General features: G+C 52.1%; 1 protein-coding gene across 4 annotated transcripts in view; it reads left to right on the top strand.

The window, feature by feature from the left end:
* Nucleotides 1-19152, top strand: part of LOC119965087 — a 65192-nt gene extending 46040 nt beyond the window's left edge. For 3 of the 4 annotated variants that reach the window (XM_038795370.1, XM_038795368.1, XM_038795371.1), the window contains one exon: nucleotides 1546-4425. In XM_038795370.1, the coding sequence (XP_038651298.1) occupies nucleotides 2625-4163 (1539 nt within the window). In that variant the 5' untranslated portion in view covers nucleotides 1546-2624 and the 3' untranslated portion in view covers nucleotides 4164-4425. Of the gene's footprint in view, nucleotides 1-1545; nucleotides 4426-16271 lie in introns of those variants that run through there. The other variant, XM_038795369.1, reaches the window with a different exon arrangement.
* Nucleotides 19153-26828: the final 7676 nt, after the last annotated feature.

The following is a 26828-nucleotide window of genomic DNA, read 5'->3' as shown; positions in this document are numbered from 1 at the left end:
GCCCCCCCCTCTCGGCCGCCCCCCTTCTCGGCACCCCCCCCCCCGCTCTCGCCCCCCCTGGCCCCCCCCTCGGTCCGCCCCCCCCCCGGTCCGCCACCCCCCCTCTCGGCCCCCCCCTCTCGGCCCCCCCCCTTCTCGGCACCCCCCCCCCCCCCCCCCCCGCTCTCGCCCCCCCCCGGCCCCCCCCCTCCCTCGGCCCCCTCTCAGCCCCGCCCCCCCTCGGCCCCCTCTCAGCCCCGCCCCCCCTCTCGGCCCCGCCCCCTCTCGGCCCCGCCCCGCCCCCTCTCGGCCCCCCCCCCCCCCCCAGGGCGCCGAAGTTCAGCAACCCTAGGGCCGGCGCTGGATGGGTCAGTCAGTAAAGCAATAACAACTCACATTTGACAGGCCATCCAAGTGGTTCCTCACTTCTGTGGTGCCCGCCAGCCTCCACGTTGGTTGCCGCTCTGTCCTCGGCCACCCCAGTCATCTCCAGGGCCCGCTCCTCGAAGGAGGTGAGGATTCTTATGTCCGGCACCCCACTGCCAGTCTGGACCCTCTCCCAGTGCTTGTGCGAGAGCTTTTCCTGAGGAGACACAGAGAGGTCATCGTTAGCCACAGGTTTAGTTCACAGTGGTGGGAGGGGAGGGGAATGGGGGTTGAAGAGAGAGGGGGGTTGTGTAGGTAGGGTTGAAGGGAGGGGGTGTGCGCAGGAAGGGTTGGGGGTTGGAAAGAGGATTGGGGGGTAGAGGAAGGGTTAGGATCACATGGAGAGTTGGAGGTCGATGCTTGCGTGAAGGTCTCTGGAGGGTGGGCGGTGTGGGATGTTGATATCTACTCACAAGTACTGCCCGGTGTAGGTTGTTGACCTTTCTCCCTGCACTGGAGGCCAGTCCTTCTGGTCACACTCCCCAAGCTCACAGCCGCCGCCACCTCATCCCAGGTGGCAGTAGCTGCCATGAGGCTGACCCTCTGGACCCTCGGTGGAACAGGACATCCCTCCTCTGCATCTACGAGCCTCCCCAGGTCAGCATCCCCGAATCTTGGGGCTGGTCTCCTGGGCGCCATTGTTGTGAGCTGGCTAGGGTTGGCTGAGCAAGTGCAGCTTAAGTGCTGCTCGAGCTTGTTATCGGGGAGCTGGTGAGCACGGTACCGGCGAATCAGCTGGCCAGCCTTCATTTGCGGTGAGAAGCCCGTGAGGCCTCGTTAAGTGGACCAATTAACGTTGAATAGCCTTGCCGGCCTCGCTGGGCTGCATGACAGGAAGCTCGAGGCAGTTCCCACTTGCTACCACACTTAGAAATCTTTCTGGAGAATCGTGCCTTAAATATTTGCCAAATTGCCAAACATTAGTGAAATTGCACCTCTAACAAGGAAGCGGCGATTTGTCTCTGTAATTGACGGAATTATAGGAACGCATGACCTAGAATATATAATTTATGGGAATTAGATTTTCTTAGTGAGTTCCTAGTTATCGAGTAAACCCATTTTGTTACTTTTATTAAAAAGATAGTTTTCAAAAAATGTACTCTATCCTCACATATTTTACAATTTTTATTTTCCTCCCAGTTTTGTCTTTCAGTAGGAGTCTAACCAGGAACCTGATGTCAATTAGCAACAATTGCCGCCTGAGAGGAGAACTAACATTAGTGAGCATTAAATCCATATCTGTCACAATATCAAGAATTAATTACCAACAAGCCCTATATGAATCAGGGGTCGAATGTCGGTGGGTTTCTTCTCTAATCTGGCAACGTGTGAGTGATTGTTCCGCCTAACAAAAGATCTACTATTAAAAGTCACAACCCAAATACTGCCGTTAGTCGGTGTTAAGATCAGTGTCAATCACAGTTTTAACAATAGGCCTAACGTCAAAGAACAATGACATTCTGATCCCTGAATTTTAATCGCAAGACAATGGCCAGAACAGGAGATTGAGGATTAATCACAGATGATCTCCGTTCAACAGGGGTTTTTAAACATTAGTCAGTGGTATTCCCAGTTGCAGGAGGCATCACACACTGGTGGATGGCAATCCCAGCCTCGCAAGGAATCTAACTTGGGTCAACGATATTTCTAGTGTAATAAAACATCAGCTTGTGATCAGAGATTTGCTGTCAGTCACTGTCAGGTTAACAAGTGCCTGGACATTTGTCATCAGCAAAACTAGCGATACAGGAAATCAAGCAGTTCAATCTAAGGAGAATTCGACCATTGATCAGTAAAATACTACATGCAACAGGACATCTGATGCTCTCAATCCCATTGGAATTGAATGCCCAATGACAAACAGTGGCGATCCCAAACCAAGAGGCAATTACAGGAATAAGCAAGAGAACAGGCATGATTAGTAACTATTTCACATCTTTACAAGAAGAAATGTCCCATCAATAATGATCCCTGTCCATCAGGACATTAGTGTCAATCAGTCACATTCCAATTCAACTTGGGATCAAAGATCAATCAATGATAATTCCAGCCTCACATTGGTCTATGATATACTCAATCCGGCAGCTAGCGTGATGTCAGGTCGCAGCAGAGGGTGTAACGTAAATCGATGGCAGTTACCTTTTCATGACCATCATTGTATAATAGAGTACTGAATGTTAATTTGCACAATCTTAATGTAATGGCAAGTGGATTATCCAATGGAAAAAAACAAATCCATCAATTCCAATCAAAGATCAGGCAAGGTCAACCTCCCAGCAGTAAGTCAAATATTAAGCGCTTCAATTCCAGAAGGTCAAAATATTCTTAATGATAATTCCAATCGAGCAGAACTTCAATATTCAGTCGGTAACACTCAGTCTTCAGGAGGACTGGCATCTCCAGTGAGCAACACCGTAATTACCATAGACTCCCCTAATCAGGATATTACTTCGCCAATAAGTACCTCTCCTGCCAGCAACATTGACAGTGAGACAGGACTGTTTGTGAATGTCAGCGACAGTGATGTTCTCACGGATGGCCAAATGTCTCCGGTGGACAGTCCCAATAATAGAGAAATTAAATTAATGGGCACTTACGCCATTTCAAGATATTTACAACAGTCTTTCACATCCCTCAGTCCAGAAGATCGTCATTCACCCACAGTCAACCGCAAAACCTCACACACTACCAAAGTCACTCCGGTTAAACCCCATATTTTTGTGAATGACACTCCAACAATTGGCCAGCAAAGTACACGTTCTAGCTCAGCTTTTCATCCGATGAGCGAAGAAGGCTCTCTAACAGAATCCGCCATGTGGATCACAGGCAATCTCCCCTCAGAGAATTCAAGCACGAGAGATGTATATTCAGCACAAAATGAAGACCCCTCCATTGCCAGTGTCAATTACCCCGCCATTAGGACAAGACATCAAACTCAGCCCAATGACAGTGAAGCAGCAACGAATGACAATCTCCATCTGATAACAAATCCATCGAACATGGATTATACACGTTTTGTGGTAATACCCCATGGAACCGAGAAACTTGAGTTACTTAAAGGGGCCAGACCATTGGGGCGTTATGTCCAGACGAAAGTTGGCGCCACCCAGGGAGAAGGTCAAGGGTCCCGCCATGTTGGTGTATCATTGGGCAAGAGCAACCCCAGTTCCTCAATTCGTCGTTCACCAGCCAATGTCACTGCCGAAGTTGAAACCCAGATCAGGAGCAGTCCCAATGCAATCGGAAGCCAAGCGCTCGACAGTAACCAGCACAAATTACTGGACCATGACATGCTGTTCATGAGCCATCGCACGCGACGAGTGGAGCAATCACTAACTGGCAGCAACTCCAGCATAGCTGATCAGAATGCTGTTAGTGGAAACATGAGCGATTCAACAACACATGACTCGGCAGCCAGTAGCAATCCCAGTACCACAGGATTCAACACACTGGATAAGGCCCATCGCAGTCGAAGGGGGATCCATCCGTTGAGCGTTAGTAAATCCAAGCTAGTGAAAATTGAGACACAGTCCAGGACCAACCTGCACCCAGCTGTAAAAGCAGCGGGAAACAAACCCGGTGAAACTGAACATTGGGTTCTGCACAAGGGGGGTCGAATAACAAAACGATTGCCAGTCAGTAATGATGCCCGTTCAACAGAACAGGAGACAACAGTCAGGAGGAGTTCTTACACCGCAGAGAGTCAACTGTCAGTCACTGGTATTGTCAATGCAGCTAAAAATCGTGATGTCCGGTGATGACTCTGAATTCCTCTCTGATTTGTGACAATTTCAGGTGGTGAAACATTGGTCAATCATGGACCACCAGACAATGCTGTACTGGTTAGAGACAATTGTTAAGGGCATGTGGCACTGTCGACTAAACTGTTGAATAATAAACACTCAGTTCACCAGAAGCAACTGTTCTAAGGCCTATCTCTGTATCAGTGTTCATTTAACATCTACTAATTGAAACCTCGATCCAGTTTAACATTAAAGGTTATTGAATAGTCACATTTGACATTATTTGTAATCTTCTCGAGTGATTGCATGTTTGTCAGGATCTCTAATAACGGGCAGGAGATCTTGTGGCAGGGTACTAGTCCTGCCCCTGAGCAAGAAGCTCTGGATTCAAGTTCCACTCCCAGCAATGCAACACAGCCATGTAGGTTGAGCGCCAATCTGTCGATCCAGTGACCCCATGAGAACGCAGCTACAAAAGAGGTCACTTGCGGGGAGCATGTGAGTTACCTTCGGGAACACAGGCAAAGCACAAGTGCTGTATGTGGCTGTTGAGCTCAGGGATGGGTGACCTTTGTTGGAAGTTCTTTGTGTCGATGATTTGGGGAAGCCATGACATTCTACAAGGCCAGCAGGCCATATTTAAATTGGGGCATTCCCTGTCAGCAGATTATTAGCAATGCTGTAACAGTTGGTGGGACCTTTTGAGTACTTACTTCCATTGCTGTTGTCATTGCTCACAAACATATTGCTGGTCTGTAAAATTTGTCTGTGTGTGAAAAGAATCTTGTGTGCTCCCATCTCATTGTAAGATCTATTGCCATCCCTCATTTGGTCCCTGTGAAGACCCAACTCTGAGGAGTCTGCGAGACGCGCCTTTTGGTGAGAACTGCACAATTGGGCGCCAGAGCCCAGCTCACGGTGAGACCCTCACAACACACCTCCCATCAACAGAGAGGCCAAACATGGGTCAATCCCCTGACCACTCACTCCCAGCCTTAGCCCATATCAAGGTATGGTCCCATACAACATGGCCACACTGTGTCAACGCATGCCAATCCGGGTGCACACACGGCAATGGTGAGGCCGTCACATCTCTTCAGGCAAACGGTGTGTCAGACTGTGAAACAACATCCCCCACTTTCATGTCTTTTTGCCAAGCTAATGGACCCACCACGCACATGGATAACACATGAGGGGGATGGGGGGGCACTGTGAATCCTACTGCTGACGGCCAGACCAGCTATGCAGGAGAGGGCCATGGAGTCGCAAGGACCATCATCTCGGAAACATGTGGGTGATGGCGAATTCCCCCCTTCCATTTCCACAGGACTGTGGAGGTGGCATCCTCCTGAGTGGTTGTCATGCAGGTGGATCTTGGGGAATGGTGTGCTGTTTTGGTGGGATGGTGGGTGGGGGGGGGGGGGGGGGGGGGGGGAGGTGTGAAGGTGAAGTTTGATGATGAAGAGGTGGTCCTCAACCTGCCAGGAGGATCTAATGTGACAGCTTTCTGAGGAATGGGTGCAGTATGTTGAGATGCCAGTAATTCCTGGTGAAGTTCTACATGTCTTCCTACAAATGTTTCTCTGGTTCCTCCAACAGGTTCCAGTGGTGTGCCCCCAGCCCTTGAAGCTACGCAATGCCTCGGACAACAGGAAGTGGACGCATTGTTCAAGGAAACAAGGCCATGCCAGATAACCCCACCAGGCATCAGCACAGGCACAATCAGCTTGATGTGAGCACTGAGTGACAAGCACAGTGCCAGTGTGCAGTGCCTGAGACAGAGCCACCTGTGGACAAGTCCTCTTGGAGGGGGGAAGGACAGTCGTAGGGACGCTCCACAAGGCAGTGAGTCACATTTTGGGGTGGGGCAATAATCAAATCTGCAACAGCAGTTGTGTGGCCACCTGGAATAGTTCACTGAGGCATTGAGAGCTCATGTTCTGTCAATGGAACAGTCCATGTTGCAGAACAGCACGGTCATATCTCCACCCATGAGACAGTGGGCAGGTTTACGGAGAGCCACATGCTCGCAGGGGCATTTTCCTTCCATTCACAGAGTGTCTGGCTCACACTGTAGCCTGGACCAGCGGGTTCAGAGCCTGACTGCTGAGCGAGGAGCTGCTGTCCCAACGATGGTGGAGGGGGTATCAGCTGTGCCCCAGCAGCTGCCTCCTTCAAGTCAGTGGGAGAGCATGCAAAGTGCTGAGAATGATGCAATGGTGGGTGATGGGTCTGTCCCTCTGGACAGAATTGCCCCAAACTTGTCCCTTATTTCATCTGTGCTGGGCTTCAGTCTGAAGATGACTGGGTTTGAAGCCATCTTCACAGAGTGGTGGACGGGGTACAACCAGAATGTTCAATAGTCCCTCCAACCTTTCCAAGGAGCACGATCCCACACCATTCCATTAATCCGTCATCTCCAGGGTTGCCACCCATCTCATCTCCTCTGGAGATCTTCCCTTTGTGAATTCCCATCTCATAGGCGAACCCCCACCCTGCACCATATGCCGGTACCCATACTGGCGGTCATGGCCAGGTGCCCTGGCCAATGAGGCCACCAGCTACCCACCCCCTGGACTGCATGCATTGGACTGTTTAATGCTGTCGTTTTCTGCTTGACCTCTCCCCTTGCCCCCAGGATAAGGCTGCCCACAACTGCCGGGAGCGTGAGAAGACAGGAGGGGGACCGCTGGACCTGCTGTCCTTAACCAGGGCAGAGCGGTGGGCCCTGGACATGATCTGTGCCCCACCCAAAAGGGCAGTCGCCGGGGTGGAGTTCCGTCATGGGTGAGGAAGCAAGACCCTGCAGAGTTGCAGTTCCCTGTGACACGTGTGACAACCCCCCCTCACAGCAACACCCCCACACCACCCTCACCCCCACACCACCCTCACACCCACAGTCACCCCCTCACCACCCTCACACCCACAGTCACCCCCTCACCACCCTCACCCCCACACTACCCTCAACCTCAAACCACCCTGTGGTGAACGTATTGCAGTAACCATTCACCATATATGTAACTGTACCACGCTGTTGCCCAAGTGGGCTCCACCTATGGACCATTGTAAGCTATTACCTGTGATGTATCATGATGGTGCCTTTGTGGGCTCCACCCCTGGCTCCACCCCTTGAGGGGAGGTATAAAGAGCAGCAGCCCTGTAGGTGGCTCTCAGTAGCATTGCAGTCGCAGGCAGGCACTGTTCTAGTCGATTAAAGCCACAGTTTACATCTACAATCTGTTTTGCGTGAATTGATGGTCGCATCAATTTAATCGACAACACCACTATGGAATCTGCCCTCAAACCTGACCAGCTGGAACTCGACCCACAGGCCGCGGAGGCCAAAGGGATTTTTTCGCACAGTCTCCGCTGTTTTGAGTCCTACCCCGCTGCCTCCTCCTCGCCTTCCGTCTCCGACGATCAGAAGCTGAGCCTCCTCCACGCCCGGGTGAGCCATTGAATCTCTGTACAACTCGAGGAAGCCTCCACTTACACAGATGCTCTCGCGATGCTGAAGCGCCTATACGTAAGACCCATTAATGAGGTGTACACGCGGCATCTCCTCACTACTCGCCGCCAACACCCCGGGGAATAACTGGAGGAGTACCTACGCAACCTCAAAGTCCTTGCCCGAAGTTGCAACTAACAGGCCCTTAGGGCCACTCAACATATGGACCTCGCAGTCCGGGATGCCTACGTGGCTGGAGTCAGGTCCAACTACGTGAGACAACGCCTACTCGCGAAGGGTGCCCTGGACCTGGAAGAGACGGTAAAGCTAGCCTCCTCCCTAGAAGTAGCGTTCCAAAGCCTCAATGCGTTCCCGTCTGATTACACGGACCCTCGTGGACCCCCGACCAAAGAGTACCCCAGGCCTGTGCCGCACGGCTACCCACCCAACTCGGTGGGGGGGGGGGGGGCTACCCTGCCATTTCTGCAGCCAGCATCAGCACCCCAGGCAGCGCTGCCCGGATCGGAACGCGAACTGCAGCGACTGCGGAAAAAAAGGACATTTTTCTGAGGTTTGCCTGGCCAGGGTCAAACCCTCAAAATCGCAGGCCCGACCCTCAGACTCACAGGCCCGCAGTGTAGCAGCTTGCCTGCCGGCTTCGCCCCCGGACGCGTCATCGGCCCTGTGCTCTCCGTGGGGGCAGCCATCTCCAAGCCCGCACAACATATGCGACTCACGGGGGCCGCCATCTTGGCCATCCTCGCCCACGTGTCCCGCCACATGCGACTCGTGGGGGCCGCCATCTTGGACGCCATCTTCATCGCCGCCTGGTGAATGTATTGCAGTAACCATTCACCATATATGTGACTGTATCATGCTGGTGCCCATGAGGGCTCCACCTATGGTCCATTGTAAGGTATTATCTATGATGTATCATATTGGTGCCTTTGAGGGCTCCGCCCCTGGCTCCTCCCCATGAGGGGAGGTATAAAGAGCAGCTGCCCTGTAGGCGGCTCTCAGTAGCAGAGCAGTCGCAGGCAGGCACTGTTCTAGTCGATTAAAGCCACAGTTTACATCTACTCTCTGTTTCGCGTAAATTGATGGTCGCATCACACCCTCACCCCTTCACCCCGACACCACCCTCAACCTCACCCTCAACCCCCACCCTCACCCCACACCACACACATCTCCACATCAACCTCACCCACCTCCCCCTCCGTGAGCTGGGCAGCAACGCTGAGTGGCGCGGATGGCAGCTCTCCGCCCGAGATGCAGGACACCCTGCAGCTCAAGTCTGGGGATGACACTGACTTCCCATCACAGCCGTCTCCAACACCCTCCACCATCCCAGAGACACTCACCTCGGCTGGGCACTTTAGTGAAGAGGGTCCTGGGACACTATTTGGTGCGCACCGCACAGCTGATCCGCCACAGCAGGTGGAGCTAGGAGCTACCGAGGGGGCAGACAGTCAGAGGGCAGGCTGACCCCAGGGAATAGCTGCCATCCAGATGGGTTTTGTGCTTCAGGAATCGACAGTCCCATTGATTGGAGAGATGCCGTCGGAGGAGTCCAACCGTGTGAAGGAGCAGGAGATGGTGCCGACAATGTGTGCCAGGCCAACACCGTTCTGGAGATGTCCGCGGTGGAGGCATTGGGATGGTGCGGGTTTTGGCTATGGATCAGCATGTCCAAGGCCTGGGGAATTCTGTGCAGGCGCTGGTCGAGGCCCAGGACAGGGTTATTGCCTCACAAGCAACCATGTGACAGAGCCACCTGGACATCGTAGCGATGCTCCTTTTTTTCTCTTTATAAATCTAAAGTAGCCAATTCATTTTTTCCGATTAAGGGGTAATTTAACGTGGCCAATCCACCTACCCTGCAAATCTTTGGGTTGTGAGGGTGAAACCCACGCAAACACGGGGAGAATGTGCAAACTCCACACGGACAGTGACCCAGAGCCGGGATCGAACCTGGGACCCCAGCCCCGTGAGACTGCAGGTCTAACCCACTGCGCCATCGTGCTGCCCTGTAGCGGTGTTCCTGAGCGTCGCCCAGTCACGGCGGGCCATGGCTTCAGACCCCCACCCCACCCCAGCCCCTAGAAGAGGCCCGCCAACGGGGACCCAGGATGCAGGGAATCACAGCAGGCCGCCTCCGCCCCTGCTGTACCATCTGGGGATCCACCTAGACGTAGCTTTAGGCCCGTAAGGCCAGGAAGTTCCACATAAGTTAAGTTGGAGTGGGTGCAGGGAACAGTTTAGTTATAGGGGCTAGGGCACAAATCTGTATATATGTTGTTATATTAAACACCTATTCAAACTTACACCCTGACTTGGTGCTCTGTCAGATGGGTGTGAGGGGTGAGCTGGTCTGAGCTGGCTGGAGAGGGGGCAGGGAATGCACGGATGTTATGAGTGGCCTGGGCTCCCCCACTCCTCCGACCATTCCTACCAGTGTCACCCCAGGGATTTGATGGGACCATGTGATGGAATGGCCAGCTCCCATGCAGGGATCACCCAGGCGGACGGTGGAAAGTGCTACCACGGGCAGGGGTCAGACGTTGTCATACGATGCGGAGCATCAGAGCTCATCACAGAACGGGTTGTCATCATCCTCTACCCCATGGACCAGACCCGGTGGTACCGCCAACCCAGGGTCCACACCCCGTGGTGTGGCAGGTATGTAGCACGGAGGGGTTGCAGGTGATGGGGTGGCCGCTGGGGTGGGGGTGGGAGAGGGGGCGGCGTGTGGGGGTGTCCGTGTCCCTGGCCAGTCCCACCCCTCTCCCAACCCTTGGTTGGTGAATCTGGGGGCGATCAGAGCGTCCCGTTCACCTTGGCCCGGGACCTGCGGCCTCCCAGCCTGCCTGGACTCCATGTCCTACCCAACCTAACCCTCCCCCACATCCTCCTTGCTTTCATGCTCCACCTCCGGCACGTCGCCCCTCTGCTGCGCGATGTTGTGGAGAATGCAGCAGACCACCATGATGCGGGCAACCCTCTCAGTATCACACTGGAGGGCCCCTGTAGAGCTGTTCAGGCACCTGAACCGTATCTTCGGGAGGCTGAAGCATCGCTCGATCAAGCTGTATGGGCATCGTTGTAGCGGGTCTCCTCGTTAGTCTGTTGCCTCCGGATAGGCATGAACCACGACCACAGTAGATAACCTCTGTCATCCAGGAGCCAGCCCCAGCTGAGGGGGACGTCTTTAACAAGCCAGGAATTGTTGAGTGGTCAGGATGAAGGCGTCATGCACACTGCCTGGGTATCGGACGCAAACGTGTATGATGCGCATCTGATGGTCACATATCAGCTGCACGTTCATCGAATGGAACCCCTCTCGGTTTGTAATGTTAGTGGGCAGCACGGTAGCATTGTAGGATAGCACAGTTGCTTCACAGCTCCAGGGTCCAGGTTTGATTCCTGGCTTGGGTCACTGCCTGTGTGGAGTCTGCACCATCTCCCCGTGTCTGCGTGGGCTTCCTCCAGATGCTCCGGTTTCCTCCCACCGCTCAAAGATGTGCAGGTTAGGTGGATTGGCCAAGCTAAATTGCCCTTAGTGTCCAAAAACATTGGGTGGGGTTACAGGGATAGGATGGAGGTGTGGGGCTAAGGTGGGATGCTCTTTCCAAGGGCCGGTGCAGACTCGATGGGCTGAATAGCCTCCTTCTGCACTGTAGATTCTGTAATTCTATGTGTTGAGAGGCCTGTCATCTGCAGATGCTCATAGGGGAACATGCATCCTGTCCATCACCCCCTGGCCCCGAGGCATCGCATTGATGGCGGGGAACCTGGCTGCCCAGACACCCTGGTGGGCTCGGTCCACATTGAAATGGATGTATTGAGCCGCCTGGGCATATAGGGCCTCCCGTGATGGCGTGGATGCACCTGTGCACCGATGTTTGTGAGATCTCGGACAGGTCCCCACTCGGCGCCTGGAAGGACCCCATGGCGTAAATGTTCAGGGCGACCATCACCCGTTACCAGGTGTGCCATGGTCTAACAGATGTGTTGTACTGTCACCCTGCTCAGCCGGAGTCTTCGACGTCATGCCTGGTCCGGCAGGTCCTCGAATGACAGGCGCTGTCGGTATACACGGGGCCTCATGTGGTGCCTCGTTTGCACCTCCCCCTCCTCGGCCTGTTGGGCAGCCGCTCTCCTGTTCCTCTAAGGCCCGCTCTGCTGCTGCAGCTTCCTTCTCCTCGAGCAGCTCCAGCTCATACAGCCGCGGGGCATCCCCCAGGGCTGCGACGACTAGCAGGAAGGCCACCTTGGTTGTATTCCAATATCCATTGTCTGCAGTTGGTGAAAGGCTGACATGTTACCATAGTGCGCACCCCCTTCTCCAACCAGGTCGAATGGGTTACATGGTGGCCCTGGTTGGCACTGCGGGCTCTGTACCTGCATGTCCCATCCCCCGACAACCACACCCTGGCCCCATCAGTGGCCGGCACCATGGGGACCTCTGGCCCTGGCACTTGTCACGGCTGCCAGAGGTACGATTAGCTGGTGCTATCCTTGCCAGCGGTACGCTCCACGGCACCAGCTCAGCACTGCCAGAGGGGTTATTGTGGGGACTGCAATGGTGGGCCGTTGATGGCCAGGTTGGGGGGGCTGGGTGTAAGGTGGAGGGTTGGTACAGGGGTGGGCGCACCCATACGGCCGTGTCACTCTGCAGAAATAGGGGCCAAGATGAGTGGTCAATGGGGTGTGCAGTAAGATTTGTGGCAATAGCGGGCAGTGACTGGACACCACCCTAGTCCCGTGGGGCTCACCTCGGCCACACGGCCTGTTCTCCCATCATCCTTCCTCTCCTGGCCCTGGCAGGGCCCCCTCCTCAGCCCAACCAGCCTGGCCAGTGTCCGGCCGGCAGCCCGCAGTCACACCCCTCTCTGTCCTACCTCCTCTCTCTCCCTTTTCAGCCACAACGCTGGTTTCACAATTTTTAAAAGCACAAGTGAACTGCGCTGTCGGGAAATCGGCCCATCGGAGATGGAGAATCGGTGAGGCCCCGGAGAACATCGGGTCAGGCATGCCAATGATATGCAAGTGGTGTTTACTGTATGTTAGTTCTGGGCTGCATTGACACCACTGTTGAGGTGACGGAGAATTGCGATTTGACGCCAAATCGGCGCCCGCTGCGATTTTGGCATCAGAACGTATTCTCCGCCCAATCACGTTTCGCAATTTTGGCATAGCCAACGGGGAGTCCTTATATTTTACTCATATTAAATCTAGTATGTCCCTCCCTTGGTTTATTTTTACTTTTCTTAACTCTGCTACCTTATCCTGTTCCTTGATTGATTGATACTAAGTAATTAAGTGAATAATCCCCAAAGTCTGTCCATCATCTGCAAGACACAAGTCAGGAGTATGATAGAGCTGAAACAACACTGAAGATAGTCACCAGCATCTAGGGCAGTGCAGCCTGCTTGAGTATCACCTCATCCAAAGCCATAAACATTTAGCCCCTCCTCCAGCCATGGAGTGGCAGCAATGTGTGTATTATATACTAGATGCATTGCAGCAACTCACCACAATTCCTTCAACAGCACCTTCCAAATCTGTGATCACTACTGGAAGGATGGGCGGTACTATGGGAACACTGCAAGTTCCTCTCCAAATATAAAGATAATTTCTATTCTATCCGCTTCAAAGTCTTATTGCAAGCCCGTGATAAGTTGACCCAAGAGTTACGTACACTAAACTATTCTCACCAGCTTTGTAAATACCTTGAAAATATGGATTAAACAAAATAAGCAGCAATTTCCAGAGGAAATATCTACCCAGCATGGGTATGACCTGAGAGAATCAGGCTGACGTCTGGCCTGCTTTGGATGGCACGTTTACTGTTGCTCGTTTTACTGGAGTGTGATTAACACGCCTCCGTTTAAAGGCCGTGTGCTTAACACTGCTATGGCTCTGTATGTGTAATTATGCTCGGAGTCGCCAGGTGCCGTATTTAGACACCGTCACAAGTATATTAAGGTCAGGTTCAAAGTAATAAATCTGTACACCGATTAGTAAGTCCAAACGATTGGTGTTTATTATAACAAATATAATAAATATACATGCATACGCTAAAGAGACTAACTTACTTCTAATACTAAACAACTAAATACTTATCTAGACAGGAACAGGCAAGGTCAGGGAACAAGGCCTTCGTCCCGTTCTTGGTCTGCAACTCTCTGATTCTTAAAGTTGTCAGGATCTAGCAAGGTCTGGATCACGTAGCGATCGTTGTATTGGCACTTACAGTTTGATGGCTGATGGCTCAACGGCTGGTGATGGAACTGGAGTCAGGATGCAATGTAGCAGCAAAGCAGAGCAGAGCCGGAGCAACAAAACAGTCAGCCGGAGCCAAAAACAGACCGAACCATGTGCGGGGTCTACTTTTATAGGTCCTAGAAGTCCGTGCCCCCTTGGGGCGGTTCTTTTACCTGCCAGGTATCGATTGGGCCTTTCCCAATCGATATCTTCCAAACCCCCCAATCTGAGGGTCGTTCCTCGATGGGTGGGGCGGTCCCTACGGTTCTTTGTGTTGGTTACTGTGGCGCCATTCTGTCTGGGCGTCTACGCAAAAGTATCCATTGATACTTAAATGTTTCTATTGTGCGGGGTCTGGATATGGATCACCTCATTACTATGCCGATCTGTTCCCATTTGCACCTTTGGCTGAAACTCTGCACCTGGCCAAAAACTGGTTTCAGTACGTGCAGAATGCAAATTAGTCTTCTGCAAGCTGCTTGTCCTCACTAAGACTGTTTTTCCCTGCCGCCTTAGCAGTTCTCCATTTTGTAGCCGAGTGTCCATCTTAGATGGCTACATTAGCAGCTATTGGCTGGTATGCCAGCTACACGACAGCATCTTTGGTACTGCATTCATCCAACGCTTTCTTTAAGTCCAGACCATGTCGAGGATACCGGAACATCTCCACACTATCATGACTTGGAAATATATTGCCGTTCGTTCACTACTGCTGGGTCAAAATCCTGGAACTCCCTCCCTAACATCACTGGGGCTGGTTTAGCTCACCAGGCTAAATCGCTGGCTTTTAAAGCAGACCAAGCAGGCCAGCAGCACGGTTCGATTCCTGTACCAGCCTCCCCGGACAGGCGCCGGAATGTGGCGACTAGGGGCTTTTCACAGTAACTTCATTGAAGCCTACTCGTGACAATAAGCGATTTTCATTTCATTTCATTTCACTGTGGGTGTACCTACACCACATGGACTGGAGCAAGAAGGCAGCTCATCCGCTCTTTCTCAAGGGCAATTAGGGATGGACAATAAATGTTGGCTCGGCTGTGAACAAATAAATGATAAAGCTGGTTGATAATTCCTGGATTTTCCTTTCTTACCTTGCTAACAGAGTGTCATATGCAACTTTCCAACCAAAGCACCAGTTTCTGAGTTGAGGGAACATTGGAAGATTAAAATTGGGACACCTAGAATGTTCTCGCTGATTTCTTTTAAATGCCTGAGATGGAAGCCATCTGGTCCTGGTGTTTTGTCACTTTTTAGTACCATTAATCTCTCCATTATGGCTGTGTGCCTTAATTTTGTTGATTCACTATCCCAAATTCAATATTGACGAATACATGAAGAGGAAGGGAATAGAGGGATAAGGACCCCGGACGTACAGAAGGTTTTAGTTTCAACAGGCATCATGATTGGCGCATGCTTGGAGGGCCGAAGGGCCTGTTCCTGTGCTGTACTGTCCACTGTTCTTTGTTTATTAATCCCTTTGGGGTGTCTAGCATACTGACCTCTTGTAAATACCGATGAAAAGTAATTATTTAACATTTCCACTATTTTCTTATTTCCATGAAGTATTTTCAGTTCCCAAGGGGCCAACATTGCTTCTGGCCACACTCTTTCTCCCAATGTAATTGTAATTTTTTCTGCTTATTTTTTTTTCCTGCAGTTTATTTCCTATTTCTTTTTATAGCTCTACATACTGCCCGGTGTAGGTTGTTGACCTTTCTCCCTGCACTGCCAGTCCTTCTGGTCACACTCCCCAAGCTCACAGCCGCCGCCACCTCATCCCAGGTGGCAGTAGCTGCCATGTGGCTGACCCTCTGGACCCTCGGTGGAACAGGACATCCCTCCTCTGCATCTACGAGCCTCCCGAGGTCTGCATCCCCGAATCTTGGGGCTGGTCTCCTGGGCGCCATTGTTGTGAGCTGGCTGGGGTTGGCTGAGCAAGTGCAGCTTAAGTGCTGCTCGAGCTTGTTATCGGGGAGCTGGTGAGCACGGTACCGGCGAATCAGCTGGCCAGCCTTCATTTGCGGTGAGAAGCCCGTGAGGCCTCGTTAAGTGGACCAATTAACGTTGAATAGCCTTGCCGGCGTCGCTGGGCTGCATGCCAGGAAGCTCGAGGCAGTTCCCACTTGCTACCACACTTAGAAATCTTTCTGGAGAATCGTGCCTTAAATATTTGCCAAATTGCCAAACATTAGTGAAATTGCACCTCTAACAAGGAAGCGGCGATTTGTCTCTGTAATTGACGGAATTATAGGAACGCATGACCTGGAATATATAATTTATGGGAATTAGATTTTCTTAGTGAGTTCCTAGTTATCGAGTAAACCCATTTTGTTACTTTTATTAAAAAGATAGTTTTCAAAAAATGTACTCTATCCTCACATATTTTACAATTTTTATTTTCCTCCCAGTTTTGTCTTTCAGTAGGAGTCTAACCAGGAACCTGATATCAATTAGCAACAATTGCCGCCTGAGAGGAGAACTAACATTAGTGAGCATTAAATCCATATCTGTCACAATATCAAGAATTAATTACCAACAAGCCCTATATGAATCAGGGGTCGAATGTCGGTGGGTTTCTTCTCTAATCTGGCAACGTGTGAGTGATTGTTCCGCCTAACAAAAGATCTACTATTAAAAGTCACAACCCAAATACTGCCGTTAGTCGGTGTTAAGATCAGTGTCAATCACAGTTTTAACAATAGGCCTAACGTCAAAGAACAATGACATTCTGATTCCCTGAATTTTAATCGCAAAATAATGGCCAGAACAGGAGATTGAGGATTAATCACAGATGATCTCCGTTCAACAGGGGTTTTTAAACATTAGTCAGTGGTATTCCCAGTTGCAGGAGGCATCACACACTGGTGGATGGCAATCCCAGCCTCACAAGGAATCTAACTTTGGTCAACGATATTTCTAGTGTAATAAAACATCAGCTTGTGATCAGAGATTTGCTGTCAGTCACTGTCAGGTTAACAAGTGCCTGGACATTTGTCATCAGCAAAACTAGCGATACAGGAAATCAAGCAGTTCAATCTAAGGAGAATTCGACCATTGATCAGTAAAATACTACATGCAACAGGACATCTGATGCTCTCAATCCCATTGGAATTGAATGCCCAATGACAAACAGTGGCGATCCCAAACCAAGAGGCAATTACAGGAATAAGCAAGAGAACAGGCATGATTAGTAACTATTTCACATCTTTACAAGAAGAAATGTCTCATCAATAATGATCCCTGTCCATCAGGACATTAGTGTCAATCAGTCACATTCCAATTCAACTTGGGATCAAAGATCAATCAATGATAATTCCAGCCTCACATTGGTCTATGATATACTCAATCCAGCAGCTAGCGTGATGTCAGGTCGCAGCAGAGGGTGTAACGTAAATCGATGGCAGTTACCTTTTCGTGACCATCATTGTATAATAGAGTACTGAATGTTAATTTGCACAATCTTAATGTAATGGCAAGTGGATTATCCAATGGAAAAAAACAAATCCATCAATTCCAATCAAAGATCAGGCAAGGTCAACCTCCCAGCAGTAAGTCAAATATTAAGCGCTTCAATTCCAGAAGGTCAAAATATTCTTAATGATAATTCCAATCGAGCAGAACTTCAATATTCAGTCGGTAACACTCAGTCTTCAGGAGGACTGGCATCTCCAGTGAGCAACACCGTAATTACCATAGACTCCCCTAATCAGGATATTACTTCGCCAATAAGTACCTCTCCTGCCAGCAACATTGACAGTGAGACAGGACTGTTTGTGAATGTCAGCGACAGTGATGTTCTCACGGATGGCCAAATGTCTCCGGTGGACAGTCCCAGTAATAGAGAAATTAAATTAATGAGCAGTTGCGCCATTTCAAGATATTTACAACAGTCTTTCACATCCCTCAGTCCAGAAGATCGTCATTCACCCACAGTCAACCGCAAAACCTCACACACTACCAAAGTCACTCCGGTTAAACCCCATATTTTTGTGAATGACACTCCAACAATTGGCCAGCAAAGTACACGTTCTAGCTCAGCTTTTCATCCGATGAGCGAAGAAGGCTTTCTAACAGAATCCGCCATGTGGATCACAGACAATCTTCCCTCAGAGAATTCAAGCACGAGAGATGTATATTCAGCACAAAATGAAGACCCCTCCATTGCCAGTGTCAATTACCCCGCCATTAGGACAAGACATCAAACTCAGCCCAATGACAGTGAAGCAGCAACGAATGACAATCTCCATCTGATAACAAATCCATCGAACATGGATTATACACGTTTTGTGGTAATACCCCATGGAACCGAGAAACTTGAGTTACTTAAAGGGGCCAGACCATTGGGGCGTTATGTCCAGACGAAAGTTGGCGCCACCCAGGGAGAAGGTCAAGGGTCCCGCCATGTTGGTGTATCATTGGGCAAGAGCAACCCCAGTTCCTCAATTCGTCGTTCACCAGCCAATGTCACTGCCGAAGTTGAAACCCAGATCAGGAGCAGTCCCAATGCAATCGGAAGCCAAGCGCTCGACAGTAACCAGCAGAAATTACTGGACCATGACACGCTGTTCATGAGCCATCGCACGCGACGAGTGGAGCAATCACTAACTAGCAGCAACTCCAGCACAGCTGATCAGAATGCTGTTAGTGGAAACATGAGCGATTCAACAACACATGACTCGGCAACCAGTAGCAATCCCAGTACCACAGGATTCAACACACTGGATAAGGCCCATCGCAGTCGAAGGGGGATCCATCCGTTGAGCGTTAGTAAATCCAAGCTAGTGAAAATTGAGACACAGTCCAGGACCAACCTGCACCCAGTTGTAAAAGCAGCGGGAAACAAACCCGGTGAAACTGAACATTGGGTTCTGCACAAGGGGGGTCGAATAACAAAACGATTGCCAGTCAGTAATGATGCCCGTTCAACAGAACAGGAGACAACAGTCAGGAGGAGTTCTTACACCGCAGAGAGTCAACTGTCAGTCACTGGTATTGTCAATGCAGCTAAAAATCGTGATGTCCGGTGATGACTCTGAATTCCTCTCTGATTTGTGACAATTTCAGGTGGTGAAACATTGGTCAATCATGGACCACCAGACAATGCTGTACTGGTTAGAGACAATTGTTAAGGGCATGTGGCACTGTCGACTAAACTGTTGAATAATAAACACTCAGTTCACCAGAAGCAACTGTTCTAAGGCCTATCTCTGTATCAGTGTTCATTTAACATCTACTAATTGAAACCTCGATCCAGTTTAACATTAAAGGTTATTGAATAGTCACATTTGACATTATTTGTAATCTTCTCGAGTGATTGCATGTTTGTCAGGATCTCTAATAACGGGCAGGAGATCTTGTGGCAGGGTACTAGTCCTGCCCCTGAGCAAGAAGCTCTGGATTCAAGTTCCACTCCCAGCAATGCAACACAGCCATGTAGGTTGAGCGCCAATCTGTCGATCCAGTGACCCCATGAGAACGCAGCTACAAAAGAGGTCACTTGCGGGGAGCATGTGAGTTACCTTCGGGAACACAGGCAAAGCACAAGTGCTGTATGTGGCTGTTGAGCTCAGGGATGGGTGACCTTTGTTGGAAGTTCTTTGTGTCGATGATTTGGGGAAGCCATGACATTCTACAAGGCCAGCAGGCCATATTTAAATTGGGGTATTCCCTGTCAGCAGATTATTAGCAATGCTGTAACAGTTGGTGGGACCTTTTGAGTACTTACTTCCATTGCTGTTGTCATTGCTCACAAACATATTGCTGGTCTGTAAAATTTGTCTGTGTGTGAAAAGAATCTTGTGTGCTCCCATCTCATTGTAAGATCTATTGCCATCCTCATTTGGTCCCTGTGAAGACCCAACTCTGAGGAGTCTGCGAGACGCGCCTTTTGGTGAGAACTGCACAATTGGGCGCCAGAGCCCAGCTCACGGTGAGACCCTCACAACACACCTCCCATCAACAGAGAGGCCAAACATGGGTCAATCCCCTGACCACTCACTCCCAGCCTTAGCCCATATCAAGGTATGGTCCCATACAACATGGCCACACTGTGTCAACGCATGCCAATCCGGGTGCACACACGGCAATGGTGAGGCCGTCACATCTCTTCAGGCAAACGGTGTGTCAGACTGTGAAACAACATCCCCCACTTTCATGTCTTTTTGCCAAGCTAATGGACCCACCACGCACATGGATAACACATGAGGGGGATGGGGGGGCACTGTGAATCCTACTGCTGACGGCCAGACCAGCTATGCAGGAGAGGGCCATGGAGTCGCAAGGACCATCATCTCGGAAACATGTGGGTGATGGCGAATTCCCCCCTTCCATTTCCACAGGACTGTGGAGGTGGCATCCTCCTGAGTGGTTGTCATGCAGGTGGATCTTGGGGAATGGTGTGCTGTTTTGGTGGGATGGTGGGTGGGGGGGGGGGGGGGGGGCGGGGAGGTGTGAAGGTGAAGTTTGATGATGAAGAGGTGGTCCTCAACCTGCCAGGAGGATCTAATGTGACAGCTTTCTGAGGAATGGGTGCAGTATGTTGAGATGCCAGTAATTCCTGGTGAAGTTCTACATGTCTTCCTACAAATGTTTCTCTGGTTCCTCCAACAGGTTCCAGTGGTGTGCCCCCAGCCCTTGAAGCTACGCAATGCCTCGGACAACAGGAAGTGGACGCATTGTTCAAGGAAACAAGGCCATGCCAGATAACCCCACCAGGCATCAGCACAGGCACAATCAGCTTGATGTGAGCACTGAGTGACAAGCACAGTGCCAGTGTGCAGTGCCTGAGACAGAGCCACCTGTGGACAAGTCCTCTTGGAGGGGGGAAGGACAGTCGTAGGGACGCTCCACAAGGCAGTGAGTCACATTTTGGGGTGGGGCAATAATCAAATCTGCAACAGCAGTTGTGTGGCCACCTGGAATAGTTCACTGAGGCATTGAGAGCTCATGTTCTGTCAATGGAACAGTCCATGTTGCAGAACAGCACGGTCATATCTCCACCCATGAGGCAGTGGCCAGGTTCACGGAGAGCCACATGCTCGCAGGGGCATTTTCCTTCCATTCACAGAGTGTCTGGCTCACACTGTAGCCTGGACCAGCGGGTTCAGAGCCTGAATGCTGAGCGAGGAGCTGCTGTCCCAACGATGGCTGGAGGGGGTATCAGCTGTGCCCCAGCAGCTGCCTCCTTCAAGTCAGTGGGAGAGCATGCAAAGTGCTGAGAATGATGCAATGGTGGGTGATGGGTCTGTCCCTCTGGACAGAATTGCCCCAAACTTGTCCCTTATTTCATCTGTGCTGGGCTTCAGTCTGAAGATGACTGGGTTTGAAGCCATCTTCACAGAGTGGTGGACGGGGTACAACCAGAATGTTCAATAGTCCCTCCAACCTTTCCAAGGAGCACGATCCCACACCATTCCATTAATCCGTCATCTCCAGGGTTGCCACCCATCTCACCTCCTCTGGAGATCTTCCCTTTGTGAATTCCCATCTCATAGGCGAACCCCCACCCTGCACCATATGCCGGTACCCATACTGGCGGTCATGGCCAGGTGCCCTGGCCAATGAGGCCACCAGCTACCCACCCCCTGGACTGCATGCATTGGACTGTTTAATGCTGTCGTTTTCTGCTTGACCTCTCCCCTTGCCCCCAGGATAAGGCTGCCCACAACTGCCGGGAGCGTGAGAAGACAGGAGGGGGACCGCTGGACCTGCTGTCCTTAACCAGGGCAGAGCGGTGGGCCCTGGACATGATCTGTGCCCCACCCAAAAGGGCAGTCACCGGGGTGGAGTTCCGTCATGGGTGAGGAAGCAAGACCCTGCAGAGTTGCAGTTCCCTGTGACACGTGTGACAACCCCCCCTCACAGCAACACCCCCACACCACCCTCACCCCCACACCACCCTCACACCCACAGTCACCCCCTCACCACCCTCACCCCCACACTACCCTCAACCTCAAACCACCCTGTGGTGAACGTATTGCAGTAACCATTCACCATATATGTAACTGTACCACGCTGTTGCCCAAGTGGGCTCCACCTATGGACCATTGTAAGCTATTACCTGTGATGTATCATGATGGTGCCTTTGTGGGCTCCACCCCTGGCTCCACCCCTTGAGGGGAGGTATAAAGAGCAGCAGCCCTGTAGGCGGCTCTCAGTAGCATTGCAGTCGCAGGCAGGCACTGTTCTAGTCGATTAAAGCCACAGTTTACATCTACAATCTGTTTTGCGTGAATTGATGGTCGCATCAATTTAATCGACAACACCACTAAGGAATCTGCCCTCAAACCTGACCAGCTGGAACTCGACCCACAGTCCGCGGAGGCCAAAGGGATTTTTTCGCACAGGCTCCGCTGTTTTGAGTCCTACCCCGCTGCCTCCTCCTCGCCTTCCGTCTCCGACGATCAGAAGCTGAGCCTCCTCCACGCCCGGGTGAGCCATTGAATCTCTGTACAACTCGAGGAAGCCTCCACTTACGCAGATGCTCTCGCGATGCTGAAGCGCCTATACGTAAGACCCATTAATGAGGTGTACGCGCGGCATCTCCTCACTACTCGCCGCCAACACCCCGGGGAATAACTGGAGGAGTACCTACGCAACCTCAAAGTCCTTGCCCGAAGTTGCAACTAACAGGCCCTTAGGGCCACTCAACATATGGACCTCGCAGTCCGGGACGCCTACGTAGCTGGAGTCAGGTCCAACTACGTGAGACAACGCCTACTCGCGAAGGGTGCCCTGGACCTGGAAGAGACGGTAAAGCTAGCCTCCTCCCTAGAAGTAGCGTTCCAAAGCCTCAATGCGTTCCCGTCTGATCACATGGCCCCTCGTGGACCCCCGACCAAACAGTACCCCAGGCCTGTGCCGCACGGCTACCCACCCAACTCGGGGGGGGGGGCTACCCTGCCATTTCTGCAGCCAGCATCAGCACCCCAGGCAGCGCTGCCCGGATCGGAACGCGAACTGCAGCGACTGCGGAAAAAAAGGACATTTTTCTGAGGTTTGCCTGGCCAGGGTCAAACCCTCAAAATCGCAGGCCCGACCCTCAGACTCACAGGCCCGCAGTGTAGCAGCTTGCCTGCCGGCTTCGCCCCCGGACGCGTCATCGGCCTTGTGCTCTCCGTGGGGGCAGCCATCTCCAAGCCCGCACAACATATGCGACTCACGGGGGCCGCCATCTTGGCCATCCTCGCCCACGTGGCCCGCCACATGCGACTCGTGGGGGCCGCCATCTTGGACGCCATCTTCATCGCCGCCTGGCACGTGCAACCGACAGGGGGCAGCCATCTTGGGACCACCCTAGCACAGTGCACGATCCGGGCGCCGGACAGGCTGAACCTGTGAACCCTTCATCCCCGCCGGACTTCATTTTTTTAACAGGGGGTGACTGTGGTGAATATATTGCAGTAACCATTCACCATATATGTGACTGTGCCATGCTGGTGCCCATGAGGGCTCCACCTATGGTCCATTGTAAGGTATTATCTATGATGTATCATATTGGTGCCTTTGAGGGCTCCGCCCCTGGCTCCTCCCCATGAGGGGAGGTATAAAGAGCAGCTGCCCTGTAGGCGGCTCTCAGTAGCAGAGCAGTCGCAGGCAGGCACTGTTCTAGTCGATTAAAGCCACAGTTTACATCTACTCTCTGTTTCGCGTAAATTGATGGTCGCATCACACCCTCACCCCTTCACCCCGACACCACCCTCAACCTCACCCTCAACCCCCACCCTCACCCACACCACACACATCTCCACATCAACCTCACCCACCTCCCCCTCCGTGAGCTGGGCAGCAACGCTGAGTGGCGCGGATGGCAGCTCTCCGCCCGAGATGCAGGACACCCTGGAGCTCAAGTCTGGGGATGACACTGACTTCCCATCACAGCCGTCTCCAACACCCTCCACCATCCCAGAGACACTCACCTCGGCTGGGCACTTTAGTGAAGAAGGTCCTACCCCGCTGCCTCCTCCTCGCCTTCCGTTCACCTTGGCCCGGGACCTGCGGCCTCCCAGCCTGCCTGGAATTCATGTCCTCCCCAACCTAACCCTCCCCCACATCCTCCTTGCTTTCATGCTCCACCTCCGGCACGTCGCCCCTCTGCTGCGCGATGTTGTGGAGAATGCAGCAGACCACCATGATGCGGGCAACCCTCTCAGTATCACACTGGAGGGCCCCTGTAGAGCTGTTCAGGCACCTGAACCGTATTTTCGGGAGGCTGAAGCACCGCTCGATCAAGCTGTATGGGCATCGTTGTAGCGGGTCTCCTCGTTAGTCTGTTGCCCCGGATAGGCATGAACCACGACCACAGTAGATAACCTCTGTCATCCAGGAGCCAGCCCCAGCTGGGGGGGACGTCTTTAACAAGCCAGGAATTGTTGAGTGGTCAGGATGAAGGCGTCATGCACACTGCCTGGGTATCGGACGCAAACGTGTATGATGCGCATCTGATGGTCACATATCAGCTGCACGTTCATCGAATGGAACCCCTCTCGGTTTGTAATGTTAGTGGGCAGCATGGTAGCATTGTAGATAGCACAGTTGCTTCACAGCTCCAGGGTCCCAGGTTTGATTCCTGGCTTGGGTCACTGCCTGTGTAGAGTCTGCACCATCTCCCCGTGTCTGCGTGGGCTTCCTCCAGATGCTCCGGTTTCCTCCCACCGCTCAAAGATGTGCAGGTTAGGTGGATTGGCCAAGCTAAATTGCCCTTAGTGTCCAAAAACATTGGGTGGGGTTACAGGGATAGGATGGAGGTGTGGGGCTAAGGTGGGATGCTCTTTCCAAGGGCCGGTGCAGACTCGATGGGCTGAATAGCCTCCTTCTGCACTGTAGATTCTGTAATTCTATGTGTTGAGAGGCCTGTCATCTACAGATGCTCATAGGGGAACATGCATCCTGTCCATCACCCCCTGGCCCCGAGGCATCGCATTGATGGCGGGGAACCTGGCTGCCCAGACACCCTGGTGGGCTCAGTCCACATTGAAATGGATGTATTGAGCCGCCTGGGCATATAGGGCCTCCCGTGATGGCGTGGATGCACCTGTGCACCGATGTTTGTGAGATCTCGGACAGGTCCCCACTCGGCGCCTGGAAGGACCCCATGGCGTAAATGTTCAGGGCGACCATCACCCGTTACCAGGTGTGCCATGGTCTAACAGATGTGTTGTACTGTCTCCCTGCTCAGCCGGAGTCTTCGACGTCATGCCTGGTCCGGCAGGTCCTCGAATGACAGGCGCTGTCGGTATACACGGGGCCTCATGTGGTGCCTCGTTTGCACCTCCCCCTCCTCGGCCTGTTGGGCAGCCGCTGTCCTGTTCCTCTAAGGCCCGCTCTGCTGCTGCAGCTTCCTTCTCCTCGAGCAGCTCCAGCTCATACAGCCGCGGGGCATCCCCCAGGGCTGCGACGACTAGCAGGAAGGCCACCTTGGTTGTATTCCAATATCCATTGTCTGCAGTTGGTGAAAGGCTGACATGTTACCATAGTGCGCACCCCCTTCTCCAACCAGGTCGAATGGGTTACATGGTGGCCCTGGTTGGCACTGCGGGCTCTGTACCTGCATGTCCCATCCCCCCGACAACCACACCCCTGGCCCCATCAGTGGCCGGCACCATGGGGATCTCTGGCCCTGGCACTTGTCACGGCTGCCAGAGGTACGATTAGCTGGTGCTATCCTTGCCAGCGGTACGCTCCACGGCACCAGCTCAGCACTGCCAGAGGGGCTATTGTGGGCACTGCAATGGTGGGCCGTTGATGGCCAGGTTGGGGGGGCTGGGTGTAAGGTGGAGGGTTGGTACAGGGGTGGGGGCACCCATACGGCCGTGTCACTCTGCAGAAATAGGGGCCAAGATGAGTGGTCAGTGGGGTGTGCAGTAAGATTTGTGGCAATAGCGGGCAGTGACTGGACACCACCCTAGTCCCGTGGGGGGTCACCTCGGCCACACGGCCTGTTCTCCCATCATCCTTCCTCTCCTGGCCCTGGCAGGGCCCCCTCCTCAGCCCAACCAGCCTGGCCAGTGTCCGGCCGGCAGCCCGCAGTCACACCCCTCTCTGTCCTACCTCCTCTCTCCCTTTTCAGCCACAACGCTGGTTTCACAATTTTTAAAAGCACAAGTGAACTGCGCTGTCGGGAAATTGGCCCATCGGAGATGGAGAATCGGTGAGGCCCCGGAGAACATCGGGTCAGGCATGCCAATGATATGCAAGTGGTGTTTACTGTATGTTAGTTCTGGGCTGCATTGACACCACTGTTGAGGTGACGGAGAATTGCGATTTGGCGCCAAATCGGCGCCCGCTGCGATTTTGGCATCAGAACGTATTCTCCGCCCAATCACATTTCGCAATTTTGGCATAGCCAACGGGGAGTCCTTATATTTTACTCATATTAAATCTAGTATGTCCCTCCCTTGGTTTATTTTTACTTTTCTTAACTCTGCTACCTCATCCTGTTCCTTGATTGATTGATGCTAAGTAATTAAGTGAATAATCCCCAAAGTCTGTCCATCATCTGCAAGACACAAGTCATGAGTATGATAGAGCTGAAACAACACTGAAGATAGTCACCAGCATCTAGGGCAGTGCAGCCTGCTTGAGTATCACCTCATCCAAAGCCATAAACATTTAGCCCCTCCTCCAGCCATGGAGTGGCAGCAATGTGTGTATTATATACTAGATGCATTGCAGCAACTCACCACAATTCCTTCAACAGCAGCTTCCAAATCTGTGATCACTACTGGAAGGATGGGCGGTACTATGGGAACACTGCAAGTTCCTCTCCAAATGTAAAGATAATTTCTATTGTCTTATTCAAAGTCTTATTGGAAGCCCGTGATAAGTTGACCCAAGAGTTACGTGCACTAAACTATTCTCACCAGCTTTGTAAATACCTTGAAAATATGGATTAAACAAAATAAGCAGCAATTTCCAGAGGAAATATCTACCCAGCATGGGTATGACCTGAGAGAATCAGGCTGACG

Source organism: Scyliorhinus canicula, chromosome 4 (genome assembly GCF_902713615.1).
Source record: "Scyliorhinus canicula chromosome 4, sScyCan1.1, whole genome shotgun sequence".
Classification (NCBI taxonomy): domain Eukaryota; kingdom Metazoa; phylum Chordata; class Chondrichthyes; order Carcharhiniformes; family Scyliorhinidae; genus Scyliorhinus; species Scyliorhinus canicula.
Note: the sequence above shows the minus strand (reverse complement) of the source record. Positions and strands in the feature narration are given on the sequence as shown.